This window comes from Chiloscyllium plagiosum, chromosome 9 (genome assembly GCF_004010195.1).
Source record: "Chiloscyllium plagiosum isolate BGI_BamShark_2017 chromosome 9, ASM401019v2, whole genome shotgun sequence".
NCBI classification, from domain to species: Eukaryota; Metazoa; Chordata; class Chondrichthyes; order Orectolobiformes; family Hemiscylliidae; genus Chiloscyllium; species Chiloscyllium plagiosum.
The window spans coordinates 100,614,929-100,629,792 of NC_057718.1; the positions used below are offsets into that span (position 1 = coordinate 100,614,929).

At 38.2% G+C, this 14,864-nt stretch overlaps 1 protein-coding gene across 4 annotated transcripts in view; it reads right to left on the minus strand.

The window, feature by feature from the left end:
• The window catches only part of tasp1 (taspase, threonine aspartase, 1), a 93,167-nt gene extending 78,303 nt beyond the window's left edge, over positions 1–14,864 (minus strand). The window contains exons 1-5 of one of the 4 annotated variants that reach the window (XM_043696630.1): positions 14,475–14,863; positions 10,115–10,182; positions 9,820–9,888; positions 6,296–6,416; positions 25–109 (exon numbers count right to left, since the gene is read on the minus strand). In XM_043696630.1, coding sequence (XP_043552565.1) covers positions 25–109; positions 6,296–6,416; positions 9,820–9,888; positions 10,115–10,182; positions 14,475–14,610 — 479 coding nt within the window. In that variant the 5' untranslated portion in view covers positions 14,611–14,863. Of the gene's footprint in view, positions 1–24; positions 110–6,295; positions 6,417–9,819; positions 9,889–10,114; positions 10,183–11,196; positions 11,881–14,474 lie in introns of those variants that run through there. The other 3 variants (XM_043696634.1, XM_043696632.1, XM_043696633.1) reach the window with 3 other exon arrangements.

The following is a 14,864-nucleotide window of genomic DNA, read 5'->3' on the forward strand; positions in this document are numbered from 1 at the left end:
CACAATAACAGAAAAAAAAATTACCAGGGAGGAATTCTGCCAGCAGAGAGCTTCCCCTTCTGTGCTTCATTTAACAGTTTATTTGCAACTAAGATTGGATTCTTGACCCCTAAAAATAAGATTAGATACCATTTAATATACTTCACCTCACAAATGCTGAGCAGTATCTTTAATACATTTTAGTCAGAGTAATTTTATATTCCTCTTACTGCACTTCATTACATGACAAAGGTAGCCCACTGGCTGCCAAGTGTTTGCGACATTGAGTTTGTAAAAGCTGCTACATAAATGCAACTCTGCCTTCCCTTTGGTAGTCTTGGCCCATTCATCCCAATTTCACAAAGTCCCTTTAAAATACAAACCAACCAATCCAGAAATAACTATGTTAGCAATTCCTTTATTTGTATGAGATGCAACTAGTCATCCACTTTCATACTTAGCTTAAAGTAAAACTTTCATAATTAATTCTCATTATATTGCTTGTTTTGTTTTTGCACATATTCAAAAAGGCTCAAAATAATGGATGTTTTTTTCTCAATACAGATATTTACAGAAGGACAGACCAAGTTTGTGTAGAAGATAACATACAAAACATGTATAGCTCTTCATTCGGGAATACACAAATTTGCTCTAGGACCCTAGAATATGAACTAGAGCAGAACTCGAGAACCCTTAAAACTATGTAGTTTAAAAGTCTTCGTTACACTTTTCAGGAGATGACAAACAATAGGCGTGAAGTCACTTGCCCACAATTCCAAACCAAAAAGACCTGAATTCTTTTCTGCAGCACTTGGTCAAGACATGGCCATAGCCTATAGATAGGATTTGCTGCCGTGACCTGCACACCCTCATAATAGGATAAATAATCTTTATAATAAAAATGCAAGACATACAATTCTATATTGTAATCTCATTGAAGGGTCAAGATTTGAAGGAGTAAAGATGACATGGCTTTTGACAGTGAACTTAATCTCAAACTATAGCTGCCTTAATGTGATGTTTCTTGATACTTCCAACATACTCTGTGGACCATGCACAGATTTATTCAGTACAGAAAATGCTCTATGGCTGCATCTTGTGTGCCAATTTTTGAGTTGTTCAAATAATTTATTAAAATCAGAATGTTATGTTTAAATAACGAGTGCTATGGGAGAATTTGGGTCCCATAAAGTTCTTAGAATCATGGAATCCATACAATATAGCAGGTCATTCAGCCCATTGAGTTCACAGTGACCCAAAGAGCATCCCACCCAGACCTATCCTACTCCTGAAACCATGCATTCCCACTGCTAATCCGTCTAACCTGCACATCATTTGCTTGTGGGAGAAACCAGAGCACCTGGAGGAAACCGATGCAGACATGGAGAATGTGCAAACTTGTCATATAGAAACTGAAGTGGAGAATACGGTTTCAATTCAAGAAAGAGATGTTTAAAAAAAAGGGAACATTTGATTGATTAATAGGCACTAGATCAGTAGGACAGATAATACAAAAAATGACAGGCTCAAAAAAAAAACATTAACCTTTTTACAAGGGGAATTTAGGGTTTAGAATTCAACAAAATTCAGTCGGAAATGTGAAAAGATGTGAGGGAAAGAGATTTGTAAAGTCTCTTACCCTAAATATTAGTGATCTTTAGATGCAATGTGATAAATGCGGTAGATTGAGGGAGTTAATGAGGTAGGATTAGATGCTCAACTGGTATGAAATCAACTTAACTTCAGCAACATACAACTTCTATTACATGATTATTAATTTCAAATTCATCTTTTCTCCATATAAATTTATAAAACTATGCTTGAAACAAGGTCCTGTTCAGTATTCTAACACCATAAATATCATATTGCAAATCATTCTTCCAACTCCAACAAAGAAGGAAAACACATGGTTACCAGCTGTGTAATTTTATTTTTCTAACATTTACATAACAAATAACTGACTAAGTTATGTGGTCAAGCTCATTGGTGGTTAAAAAAAAAAATAATGACACAGCTAGCAGCCATGTACTCTTGATTTAGAAAATATACAAACAGATTTATTTAAAAAAAAACTTGAGCAAAGTGTTACACGAATTTAACAGTATTTTTGTCTTGTACTATTGAGTGTTTTGTCACAATGCTTCATTATGGCAATGACCATCATCTTTTGGAATGGAAGTGTTAAAAAGGTGTTCATTCTTGATTTAAGTCATAACTCCTCACTGGTATAATTCTTTTCCATAAATTTGTACCAGCTTTTGTGAAGTTGTTTATTATTCATCTTGTCACAGCATTTCCTCTTCAATTAGGTTGAATAGGTTACCAGAGCATCTTCTTTCTAGGAATTGCAAGCTGCTTAAAAATCAAATCAATTCAGTACTCAACATCCATGAAAAACCCAGCCTGCAAAACAATTTTTACATTGTTATGTTATGTTAGGACTAACATTATGGAGGGAATATAATATCAAAAGATATGAAAATGCTACAAATTAATCCTTAAAAACTCTTGATCAAATATATCTGAGAATCTCTGCTGCCTCCAGTACGAGAACACAATAACCTCAAATTTCATACATGTTGAATGGGAGCACCAAGTACACTGCATTCTTCCACATACCCAACAACAAACTGCACTTATATAGTGCTTTTATAACAGCATCATAAATCAAGCTGTTTTAGAGAAAATGGATATTGAGCTAAAGAATGAGAAATCAAAAAAAGGGTGACCAAATAGATGAATTTCGAAAAGTACCTTGGAGGGAGGCAGCTGGAGAGATAGAAGAGTCTGATGAGAGCGTTCTGGAATGAGAGTTCTACAGTCACCAATAGTGAAAGGAAGAAGGGAAAAAAAAAAGAGGTGGAAGAAAATGAAGTACAATTGACTGAAGTGTTTCAGTCTTAATGCCATTGAAATCATGAGCTCCCAGAAAATATTTTTGAAGGTGAGACGAGGTATAAAGTTCTGAAGGAAAGTCTCTAGAGCCAAAACATTCAGTATTTTCTTTCCACAAATGCTGCCAAACCTTGTGCGTTTTTCCAGCAATTTCTGATTTCCAGTGCAGACTGTTCTTTGCTTTTTTTTTGAGGTATAAAGTGATTGTATCTCTTTTGAATGAATAACTAAGAATGTCATTGCTATCCAGAATGATTTATGTAGTGGCTGGTTTTTGTAGATGACAGACATCTCAATGTTTGATGTGTTTTGCCAGTTGCGTTATAAACTGTTGAACCAACTGTACATCACATTTGCACAAATTTAGGCCTCTTCAACTTGACTGATGCAAACTTGAAGCTTCACCAGGAGTAATGCTTTACCAGGAGTAATGCTTTACATGTAATTGAGGGGATCAAAGCGGAGGGTGAGGGAGTGATTGAACAAATTGACAGGTGAAGCATGACAAATGCAAGATAAAGTGTAGGCAGTTGGTTGTCTGAAAGTGCAGTTGTCAATGACTTGGAAGAGATTTCCTCAGTGCAAAAAGTGAAGTTGGCCTCATGTTGAGATGTGGAATGGTGAGAGATAGAAAAAAGCAATCTGTGGTCAAGGCCATAAAAACAAAACTTAGATTTATATGGCACTATAAGTCACCTAGCAAGTTGCATCATAGAATGGACAAAGTACTTGCATATATACATTTGTTAAAGTCCATCCAGTATGGGATAAGGGAATTTGAGCAGGAGTAGCAAGCAAATAGGAAAAGACAATAGATTGATATTAGTAGAACTACAAAATGAGTGTTTAGCAGAAATCTGCCAAAATCAAGAGCCCCGTTCTGCCCTGGAAATGAGAGGTTTAAGAAAAGGCCATGTGCAAAATTAATATCTTTAGAAGAACAGAGCTGGTTGCTAAATAACATCTACTCTCCTGTGCAGTACTTGGATGAGGAGAAGAATATAATCTAGAAGATGCCAAATTAAGGAATAATGAATGTAATAATTATTTTTAGTATGGATGATGGGTGTACTTTTAACATGCAAAAGGATAAATTAAAACTTTCTAAATATACTTATTTATGGCAGCCTGTTTGTGGAGTACCCCTAAATGTGTGGCCCAATCATATGAAATTCTTGATAACATTCTGAAATTTTCTGAAGACAATCTGGGCAAAATTGTTTGGAAAATGAAGCTATTGAATGAAATCAGGCACATTAAAGTATGTGGTGGGGGTGTGATACAGAAACTGAAATTAATCGACTGAATTATTTAATAAACTTGCAGAGGCAGTTGACAAAGGTAATGCAGTTATTACTGTGCACATAGTAATCATTGTGCTGTTGGACATCGAAGTTGTTTAAGGCCAGCAAGCAGAGAGCAATTGACGCCTGATTAGGGACACGCATTGAAGAGTAATCCCTTGGCTAATATTATGGCCATTGCTCTTTTTGATGTATACTATGACCTACTCGAGTGAAGGGAATAATTTCAGAACTTGTAAATACACCAAATATGGAGGACAACAACGGCAGGTATTTGGCATATGGAATTGAACTCAATTATCTAGAATACAAGGTGAGGTAATATGAACTGAACAATCCAAGCAGGAGAGTCAGACAGATAGCCTTGGGTCCAACCAGTCCATGCCGACCATAATCCCAATCTAAACTAGTCCCTCTGTCTCCGCTTGGCCTATATCCCTCCAAACATTTCTTATTCATATACTTAATGTCTTTTAAATGTTGTAATTGTATCCATGTCCACCACTTCTTCAGGAAGTTCATTCCATACACAAACAAGTTTTTTTAAAATGAACCTCATGTCTCCTTTAACATCTTTCTCCTCTCACCTTAAAAATAGGCCCCCTAGTCTTGAAATCCTCCACCCTAATGTTATGACATGGGGTAAACCACCGTTGTTAATTTAAAGCTGCGCCACAGAAATGATTTAAGCATGCTGTAATCTGTTAAAACTTAGAGAGGCAAAAAACGATCCCAAAAGTCACTAAGTAAAAATTAACAACTTTAATTTTTAAAAGTCTAACAGAGAATAGTTAACTTACAACAATTTACAAATCCTTCCTCTAACCTATCGTTTATTTTCCCTTCTATAATACTAGTCCAATAAAACCCCGATTAAGATTTACTAAAATTCAAATTTCAAAACCAGCCAGTTGTTGAATCTTCTCTTGGTATCTTCCTCTCTAGATTTACTACTTCTTAGGGATTTGTTTCACAGGTCACTGATCGATAAATGTACCTTTAAGAAAGCTATTTTTCCAGGCAGTCTGCAGATGGTTTCCTGGTCTTATAACCCCAAAGCATCGGATTGTGTCACTGGCTTTTAATATTGTCAATACTAAATTCAAACTTGGATTGGAGTTTGGTATTTTTGGGCTATAATTTAAAACTGATTGGCCGAATTCGAATTTGTTTTTGTATCCAGGCAACCAGCTACTGGATCAAATGTTACAATGTAACTTCTAAGCCCTTCACTCTGTTAAAAGGCACAGTATACTCCTACATCTTCATAACACTAGGGAAAAGATATTTGTCATTCACCTTATCTATACCCCTCATGATTTTATCACCCTCTATAAAAAGGTCACTTGTCAGCCTGCTAAGCTCCAGTGAAAAAAGTCCCAGCCTATCTTCAGTTCCAGCTCAAAACCTCCATGCCCGGCAACAACTTGATAAATCTCTTTTGAACCACCGCCAGCTTAATAATATCCTTCCTGTAACAGGGAGACCAGAACCAGACACCGTACTCCAAAAACGGCCTCACCAATGTCCTGTACAACCTTAACATAACATCCCAACTCCTATACTATAATAGAGGAATCAAGAAGAGGGACATGTGTATGTACACAAATTTTAAAGATGGCAGGACAAGTGGAAAATGCCACTAAATCAGCAGTGTACAGGAGCCATATCTTTATCCAGAGGCATGGAGTACAACACAAGGAAGAAAACTTTTATACAGCATTAGTTGGACCTCACCTAGAGTAGAGCTATTCATGCACCATGCTTTAAGAATTTTAAGGCATTAAAGGAAATACCAGAAATAAGAGACATCAGTTCTTTGGAGAGATAGACAAGCTAGGGTTGTTCTCTTTCGAGAAGAGAATGTTAGGTGGAGAATTGTTGGAGATGTTTAAAATCATGAGGTTTTGACAGTCAGGATAGGGAGAAACTTACCAGTGAACGTTGGACAAAAGATTTCAGGATGATTAGCAGATGCAACATGAGGAAATACAATTCATTTACAACAACTTACTATATGAACAGGTAATGGAAGTAAGATTCAGTGGTGACTTCAAGAGAATTAGATAAATTACTTGATGGCAAGAGATTTGCTATAGTAGTCAAGAAGTACATACCCCTGAGTGCTCCAACAGCCCCAAAATTCAATGATTTTCCATCCATTGTACTGGCATCACATTCTATATCCCCTGACAGATTAAGATTGGATCCCATGCCTGCATTGGTGAAAGGAGAGTCCTAAAACAGAAAATGGTTTGATTTTAAATTACATTCTTCCATTGCAACATGCAGAGGAAATAAAATGTGCATTTATTTTCCTGTTCTTCACGTGGAGGCCTGAAATTCAGATGGCCTGAATCCAAGTTTAAGGAATTGAGATTGCTTCATATCACATGCTACAGGATGGTCACAGTATTCATTATCCACTTAGTATTACTTTCCCGCATTCTTAGAATGCACTCATGATGCTATCCAAACAAAGGCGGCCAATACTTTGTTTTTCAAAGTTTGTATCAAACCAATAGATAACTGTTTTGGAGTCTTTTGTTAACATCAAAATGCATTTTAACATTGTCACTTAGACTCTTTAGTGCAGATATTCTGCTACAGAAGGGGTTGTACTTCCATTCAGACTATGGAAAAGGCTGGAGGATTAACCAGATTCCAAAATACATAATACTCCATAGTCAATTTTTCAATATCACTGTCAAGCAGAGCAATTATCTCCTCCTTTCAAATAGTGTTTAACTGTTGGAGTGGGAGAGGAAAGCTTCAGAACTGCAAGACAACTCCATCACAGTGGTACGTAAAGATGATTCTCAATGAAAAGGGAATGAAGCCTTACTCAGGATGTTCATCTGGTCATTACCAAATAAAGTTAAAAATCACAATACCAGGTTATTGTCCAACAGTCTTAATTGGAAGCACTAGCTTTCGGAGCACTACTCCTTCATCACCTGGTGAAGGAACAGCGCTCCGAAAGCTAGTGCTTCCAAATAAACCTGCTGGACTATAACCTGGTATTGTGTGATTTTTAACTTTGTACACCCCAGTCCAACACCGGCATCTCTATATCATGATTACCAGATAACACAATGTAGAATCAAATTATTTGTATTGCCTACTGGATTAAACATTTATTCGCTCCAACTTTAAAAATACATTTCATTGTAGTTTATAACAGGCTTCTTCAAAAAGGGAGTTAACTCAATAAAATATGTCATCGTCTTAATGACTAGCAAGGTGCTAAGAGTCCTTTCTTTTCCATATTTCAATTCAGCAGAGATAAAAGCTTCTCTGTGAAAGCTACCATTTGCAGTGAACACAAGTAAAGACTTTAAAGAGAGCAAGCAGAAATATTTGACCACACCCTTTGTTGTAATAGTTCATACAGATGAAAAAGTAATATATGTCTGAAGGAAAATCAATACAATCCTAAAAACTAAAAAACATTCATGTCACTATAAAAGCTTAACTGCAGACCTTTGATGACTTTTTAAAAAGAAAAATTATAGAGGAATAGATTTCAATTTGGCTGCTTCAAGTACCGCACTCTTTTCTTATTTGGTCTGGAATTCTGCTCAAGGAAAGATATTAAAAATACATGCCCCAGTTTAAAGGCCAAATGTCAGGATCAAGAATTCAGGTGGGGTGTAGCACAGTTAAATGTAGACAATAGTTTTCTCTGTCCTGCTGCAAATACAAAGTTGTGCCAGTCTCAGATTTTTCCCATTTCCTACAAGTCATTGTGTGCATTTCAAGTGAGATTGCAAATTGGCACTGATTTTGGGGCAGTTTCATGCTGGGGGCCATGACTAAAACCACAAAACCAGAGTCCTTTACCAGAAGACAGTGAAAATTTTCATTACATCAGTCTGTGCACGATCGGTTATTGTTTGATCATGAATTCAAAATGACCAATTCTATTTTGTATCCTTCCCTCACCATAGTTTGAATCTCAATTCCAATTCAAGTGAGTATAACAAAATTAAGTTGAAAAGAAAAACCCGTTAACACAAAAATTAGAAAAATAGTTACACCAATAACAATGGGTTTCACCAATAAGATAAAAAGAGACAGGGGTTTTGTTTTAGGTGTACATTTAATACTTCTGAAGGATTAAAAAGAATGTCACCTAAACATTTTCTAATGCAAATGTACTAACATTATTTTCAGTCTTCATTATAATTTAAACCTGATGGAATACAAGCTGTCAGGATTAGTTATCTCAGCAAAAACATCGTTGACGTTGGGGATCTTTAAAAACTGAATTTACTGTGTAGCATAAGATTACACTTAACAGCTACTACAGCAGTACTTAAACTTACCAAAGAATTCTACCATATGAAAACTAAAGGGAAAAAATTATAAAAAGTGGTCACAACGTCCATTGAACAAGCATCAACAATTCATTTGGTGCCAAATGCACCCCAGTGTTAAAATTTGTAGTATTTGTTCTTAAAAAGATTGGAAAACTAACCCTCAGATAAAAGGTGTAAAAGGAGACAATGCTCATCCAACATTTGAGTGTTGTCCTATGGCTGCTGACCAAAAGGGTTCAGACAACTGATAACACAGTGTAAGCTACCTGCCCCTATGAATATGATAAAGTACCAAGCTGAAAAAGGAGTATTCAGGATATGTGGCACTAAGTCAATTCAGTGCTGGGACGTGGAGAGGTCAGGAAACAGATTCCAATCTGAAGAGAGGTCAAATTTGCACTGGAGGATCCACACTGGGACCAATACTGTAAACCTAGGGGCAGAGTTTGGGGGGGGGGGGGGGGGGTCTTTTGTTGAGAGTTTCCTTCCAACAGAAATTGCAGACAGCAGTTCTCATTAGGTGAGCTCCAGAGAGCAATATTGACCAAACAGATGGAAGATTGACCCAAGGACAGGGGAAAGACCAAGGGAAGAGTTCCCTAATACCTCAACTAAACAGCATGATGCTGCCCCCACAATTTTAACAGGACCAAAAACAATTCTGCACCAACAGCCTCTGGTATCAGTTAACCATTCCCAATTGTCACAGTTGTATGAATTTGTTTAATTTTTAAAAATCTCATTTGTTGCAACTTCAAACTTAATTATCAAAAGTTAAGTAAATTGTTGACTGCCAATATTAGATAGCATAATTGCACATCCTGAAAAACAGCAGCATAATTGGGCGGCACAATGGTTAGCACTGCTGCCTCACAGCGCCAGAGACCTGGGTTCGATTTCAGCCTCAGGCAACTGTCTGTGTGGAGTTTGCACATTCTCCCATGGTCTGCGTGGGTTTCCTCTGGGTGCTCCGGTTTCCTCCCACAGTCCAAAAATGTACAGGTTAGGTGAATTGGCCATGCTAAATTGCCCACAGTGTCAGGGGAAGGTGTAAATGTAGGGGAATGGGTCTGGGTGGGTTGCACTTCGGAGGGTCAGTGTGGACTTGTTGGGCCGAAGGGCCTGTTTCCACACTAAGTAATCTAATTTTCATAAAAAAGGACAGAAATATAGAAAACGTTCCATAAGTTATAAAGCAAGTAATCATAAATGGTTCTGACCAAACTACTTTGTCACCTAGCATTTCAATCTACAGATGTCAAGAATTCTGAACTCCTATTCAAGGAAGTAATGAAATACTTTGCTGCTCATATTCTTACCTCAAGCTCAATAAGAGCTGCCGTAACTACATCAACAGCTAGAACTCCAGCTTGCAGCTTCTCTATTGCCTGAAAGAAAAGTAGGCTTCTGGTCAAAATGTCTTCATCACAAAATTAACCTAAAACTGATAAAAACAATGTTCTGCTTTGAAAAAAAAAGAGACTGTCTACATTTCATGACTTCTTTGAAAATGTTTCAATCGATTTATACACTATGCAAGCTAAACTATCAGAAAGCTAGATTCTCAATATAGTAAGGTTGTAGTATCAAATAGCTGGTAGCAGATATTCCTACCTTTTGACAAGCTTTCTTACATACTTGTTTATACTCCTTGGCTTTTGACTCAGAATGATAGCCTGCCCCTGAAATAAACAAATTTGGAAATAATTAATAGAAAATTTAGTAAATCATGATTGCATAACAAATTTTATTGAATTACATTATCCACTTTGTGGAGGCATCCAGAGATTGTTGGGCATCTTTTAAAAGAAAAGATCAGAGAGCTCCTCAAATGCCCGTAAGAAGTGGGTATTGCCTACAGCACTAACCTACATGGATCACATGATCCAAAGCTCAAAAAGTAGTTTGTACTTCATTAGCTGATTGGAACTAAGATAACAAACAGGATGACACTACAGTGCTACAAAGACTTCAAAAGCATCCAGAGTCCTACTAATAAAAAGATAATAATTGGAAGCAAAGTGTATTGAAAGGGGAGATCAAAAATTGTATAGGGTGTAATGCGGTCTTCTTTCCTGACAGTCCAAGTTTGCTTGTGCAAGGTATTGAGACAGCCTCAGAAGAATGATTTTGTTAATGCGCAAGTACAGCAGTGATATCTCAAGGCACAAATACACCCCAAAATGCTTGAGTCAATCCCTGATTGGTTAGGCTTTGTGAACGTTTGAAAGCTTACATATGGAATACTAGCATGGCAAAGATTAAAATAAAATGGAATTCAGATTACTTATAAAATACCAGTGTAGCTTCCACTATGTTTGGTAATATTTGGTCTCTAACTTTTTGAACAAGTTATTCAAACATCAATTATGAGCATCTAGATTTCCTTCATCCACTCCAACCAGAAACATCATTTAAGTTTTTTTTATGCAACAGAACATGCTCTAGTTAACATTATTAGGTCAAACCTCATTAACTGGAGGCGGTCCAGTGGACACGTACTAGCAGACAGCATTGAAATAAATAGTAACACAAGTTCACACTAACTCAAACCTGTGAAAAATGAATAAGCCTTATGGGATAGTAGAATATTTTCCAATTCAAGGTCAGGTTAAGAATAATCCAGTTGTATCTCCAATACAGTGACAGTAATATCTCAGATTTAAGAGTATTAAAAATACACACATCAAGCTTACCAGCTTCAGCTCCTTGATTTCATCTCTTCAAGTAAACTACTTGGATGTCACAAAGACAAGGAGCAGATTGTACACATACATCATTGATACAAGCTATTTCATATTTGATATGCATTCTTACAGTGCTGCATTCAAGGTAAGGGTACACATAACATGGTGATGCATATTACAAGTTTGAATAAACCATATGATCGATATACTAATTTAACATTGCAAACAGTATCCTATCCTTGGTTATAAGTTATGGTATACGCATTACCAAATCAATATGAATTATGCTAAACTGGGAAGGTAGTTATGAATGAGAACAGGGGACAAACAGAATCAAATAAATCTCAAGCTGATTAAGTAGTTATTCTGGAAATTTGTTGCTAATGCAACATGACCCAACTGAAGATTAAGCTAGCTTGTTTTCACTAAGTGGTGTTTTTGACATCTGCCTGAAGGCATGGCCTTGGCAACTGTTCACTGAACCACTCAAAAGTACCATGATTTTCACTGCAGGTAGAGCGAAGACACAACTACTAAGTCGACCTCAGCTAGAATGGAGATTATATCCAATGCTGTTAGGATTACTTTGATATAACTCCTACCACTACCATCGCCACTGGATTTTAAAAGCCAATTAACAGGCAGTTTCTTTTAGATTAATTACTTACAGTGTGGAAACAGGCCCTTTAGCCCAACAAGTCCACACCGACCCCCTGAAGCGCAACACACCCAGACCCATTCCCCTACATTTACCCCTTCAACTAACACTACGGGCAATTTAGCATGATTAATTCACCTAACCTGCACATCTTTGGATTGTGGGAGGAAACTGGAGCACCCGGAGGAAACCCACGCAGACACGGGGAGAATGTGCAAACTCCCAACAGTCAGTCGCCTGAGGCGGGAATTGAACCCGGGTCTCTGGCGCTGTGAGGCTGTGTCACCATGCTGCCGACTATTGGATATTTCACATTTTACTTTGGACTGTAGGAGGAAACCAGAGCACCCAGTAGAAACCTATACAGACAAGGAGAGGAGATTAAAATTCCATACAGACATTTGGTCTACGCTGAAATCAATCTCTGGTCCTGGGCACTGTGAGGCAGCAGTGCTAACCACTAAGTCACCTTGTTGCCCCAAATACCTGCACCTGTACAGTCCTTTAAATACAGAAACATATGGAAACAGCCATAAACATTAAAAAGGTGCAGTCAATTCATCCTGTATGAGAGACGCAATAGTTCATTTCTTTTTAAAAAAGAGATAACTGGCACATGTACAACTATATGGAGTGTAAATTTCAAGGCTGCCACAAATATTTTTTATTTGGCAGGCAGGTTGTCAATACAGTCAGCAAGGGATTGGGAGGAAAGATGACAAGCCAACAAGACTAGAGAGATAAGCAATTTCTAAATGTGCAGAGAGGGTAGGTAATCTAGTTAACAAAAAGACAACATGCAAGGAATTAGTGTTTAGAGTTGATCATGTAACAATCAAGAGCTGCACTACAGCCAAAGTGGAGGCAAGAAAGACAGTGCACTTGAAAATAAGTGTTCTTGCTGTCAAGATGCTTCAGGGTCAGCTCGAGAGCCTGCTGGCTAGATTTTGCAGATACTTGTCCAATCTGAACAAAGGACAAGCAAAGTCAGCATCAAGAGAACACATTTGTCACAAAGGTAATAATCATTAGATTTGCTGTACAGATGTCCCAAGAATTACCACTTTAGGCTAGAGAATAGAGTACACCAGTCATTGAATAACCTTCACAAGATGATTTGTTACCATGTGGGCATGTGATTTGCAATCCCAGAGAGTTCAACTGTACATCTTTATTCTGTAATAAAATGCTAAACAAAAAAATAAAAAACACCCTTAGTTCCTACAACAGGTCATTCTACTATAACACGTGTTTCATCAACACAAATTCACTGTAATGCAATTGACAAATTGGGGACAGTTTCTAAAGCATGAACTTATAAAACTGTTGGCTGCAACACAATTTCATTGCCAACACTTTAAATGCTGTTTCTAAAGCGGGATTATTCTATAATGCAGGGTTGTACAAGAATGCAGTCATGTTAGAGAAGAATTGACTGTACTAAAAAAGCAGTCTTACTTGCATTACAACAGTGACTGTTTTAGGTGTGCTACATTGGCTGTAACATTTGAGTGTTATAAAGAACTATCTGGATCACTCTTCTGTCCTCTTTTGAAACAGACCAACTTGAAACAACCGAGATGTGCTCTTTGCCACCAATATGAATAATATTTACTCACTACAGTGCCTCCCAACAAATAAATATACCAAAATAAATATTTTTGGCTCTAGTCTGATTTATAAAACAAGGCCAGATTACAAAAATATTTCCATTCCTCTCTCCAAAGCTGACAACATACTTTGTTCAGTAACTACTCAAATCTAAAAAATGAAATGCAATAGAATAGCAAACATTCTTCCTCTTTATGGTGTGAGTTGTAATATTAATCCACTAATTTCTAGTTAATTATCTACTGCCAATTTAATGATGTGAACATTCCAGCATTCTTACAAATCAGGTCCCTAGGCTAAGACAGCATTCCATATCCATAGCAAACAGCAATAATTTATTCAAAGTACAAACTATGTGAGCTTCACTTATTTCTTGCAATCCTTGAACACGATGCAAAGTCCACCTTAAACCTTACGATGAGCTCAGGGATGTGACCGCAGATACTGAAATCCTTCTAACAACATTCAATGTTTTGAAAGGGATTGCTGCCAAAGATAAAACACAAAGTTTCAGTGTCCAAAATACACCACTATTGATAACTAACAGCAGACAGACAGTTAGGTCAAGAAAAAAAATGTTAAAGGAAGAAAGATTTAGATGGGTACAATGAAGATAAATGGGTAAAGTTTAAAAAGAAAACAAAAAAGTGACTTAGCACAAGTGAGAGCACATAAGAAAACGCTGAAGGGCAAACCAAAGAGAAAGTGAAAGGCAGAGGTTGAGTCTGCGTGTTGGGAAGACTTCATTCAAACTCAATGTCTTGATCCAGGAGCAACGCCACGCGCGGTCGGCTCATATTTACAAACAGCTGGAAAACTCTTGCAAAACAAAGTCCGCCATCAGAAATCGACCGTTTGCAATCGTTAAGCTCCGCACCTTGGCCGCGACTGGAGGCGGGTCTCACTGCAATGTGCAGTGATCCCCAGCTCTCAGAGGTCAGCCACACCCTTCACGGTTGAGATGGGATGAGGGGGAGGTTGCCCAGGGCTTGAGGACGGGAAAGGAGGACCACCTCACCTGCATGCACAAGCACAAACCCCACGCTCTTCCCCTCGGAGACTGCTTCCCCTCCGCTCCTCTTCATCGATGCGGCCCCTTCAGCGGTTCCGGGGGACTGCGGGCCCCCGGGCCCCAGGCTCCCTGCGGCCTCCATGGTCACAGCCGGGCTCCATGATAACCGTCCCCTTCCATCGCATCAGGGTGGAGAAGGATGGGGGAAGGCAGCGGCGCTGGGCCCCCGCCGTTCTACCGGAAGCAGCAGGTTTGCAGGCCCCGACCGGACCGTCAGAGTGGATCGGCGCACGCGCAATTTGCGATCCCGCCCCCGAGCACACGGCGGGTGGCGGTTTAACGGCCGCACGTTCCACTCTGCCCGCCCATCGCTCGCGACCAACGGCCGCAAGCCGA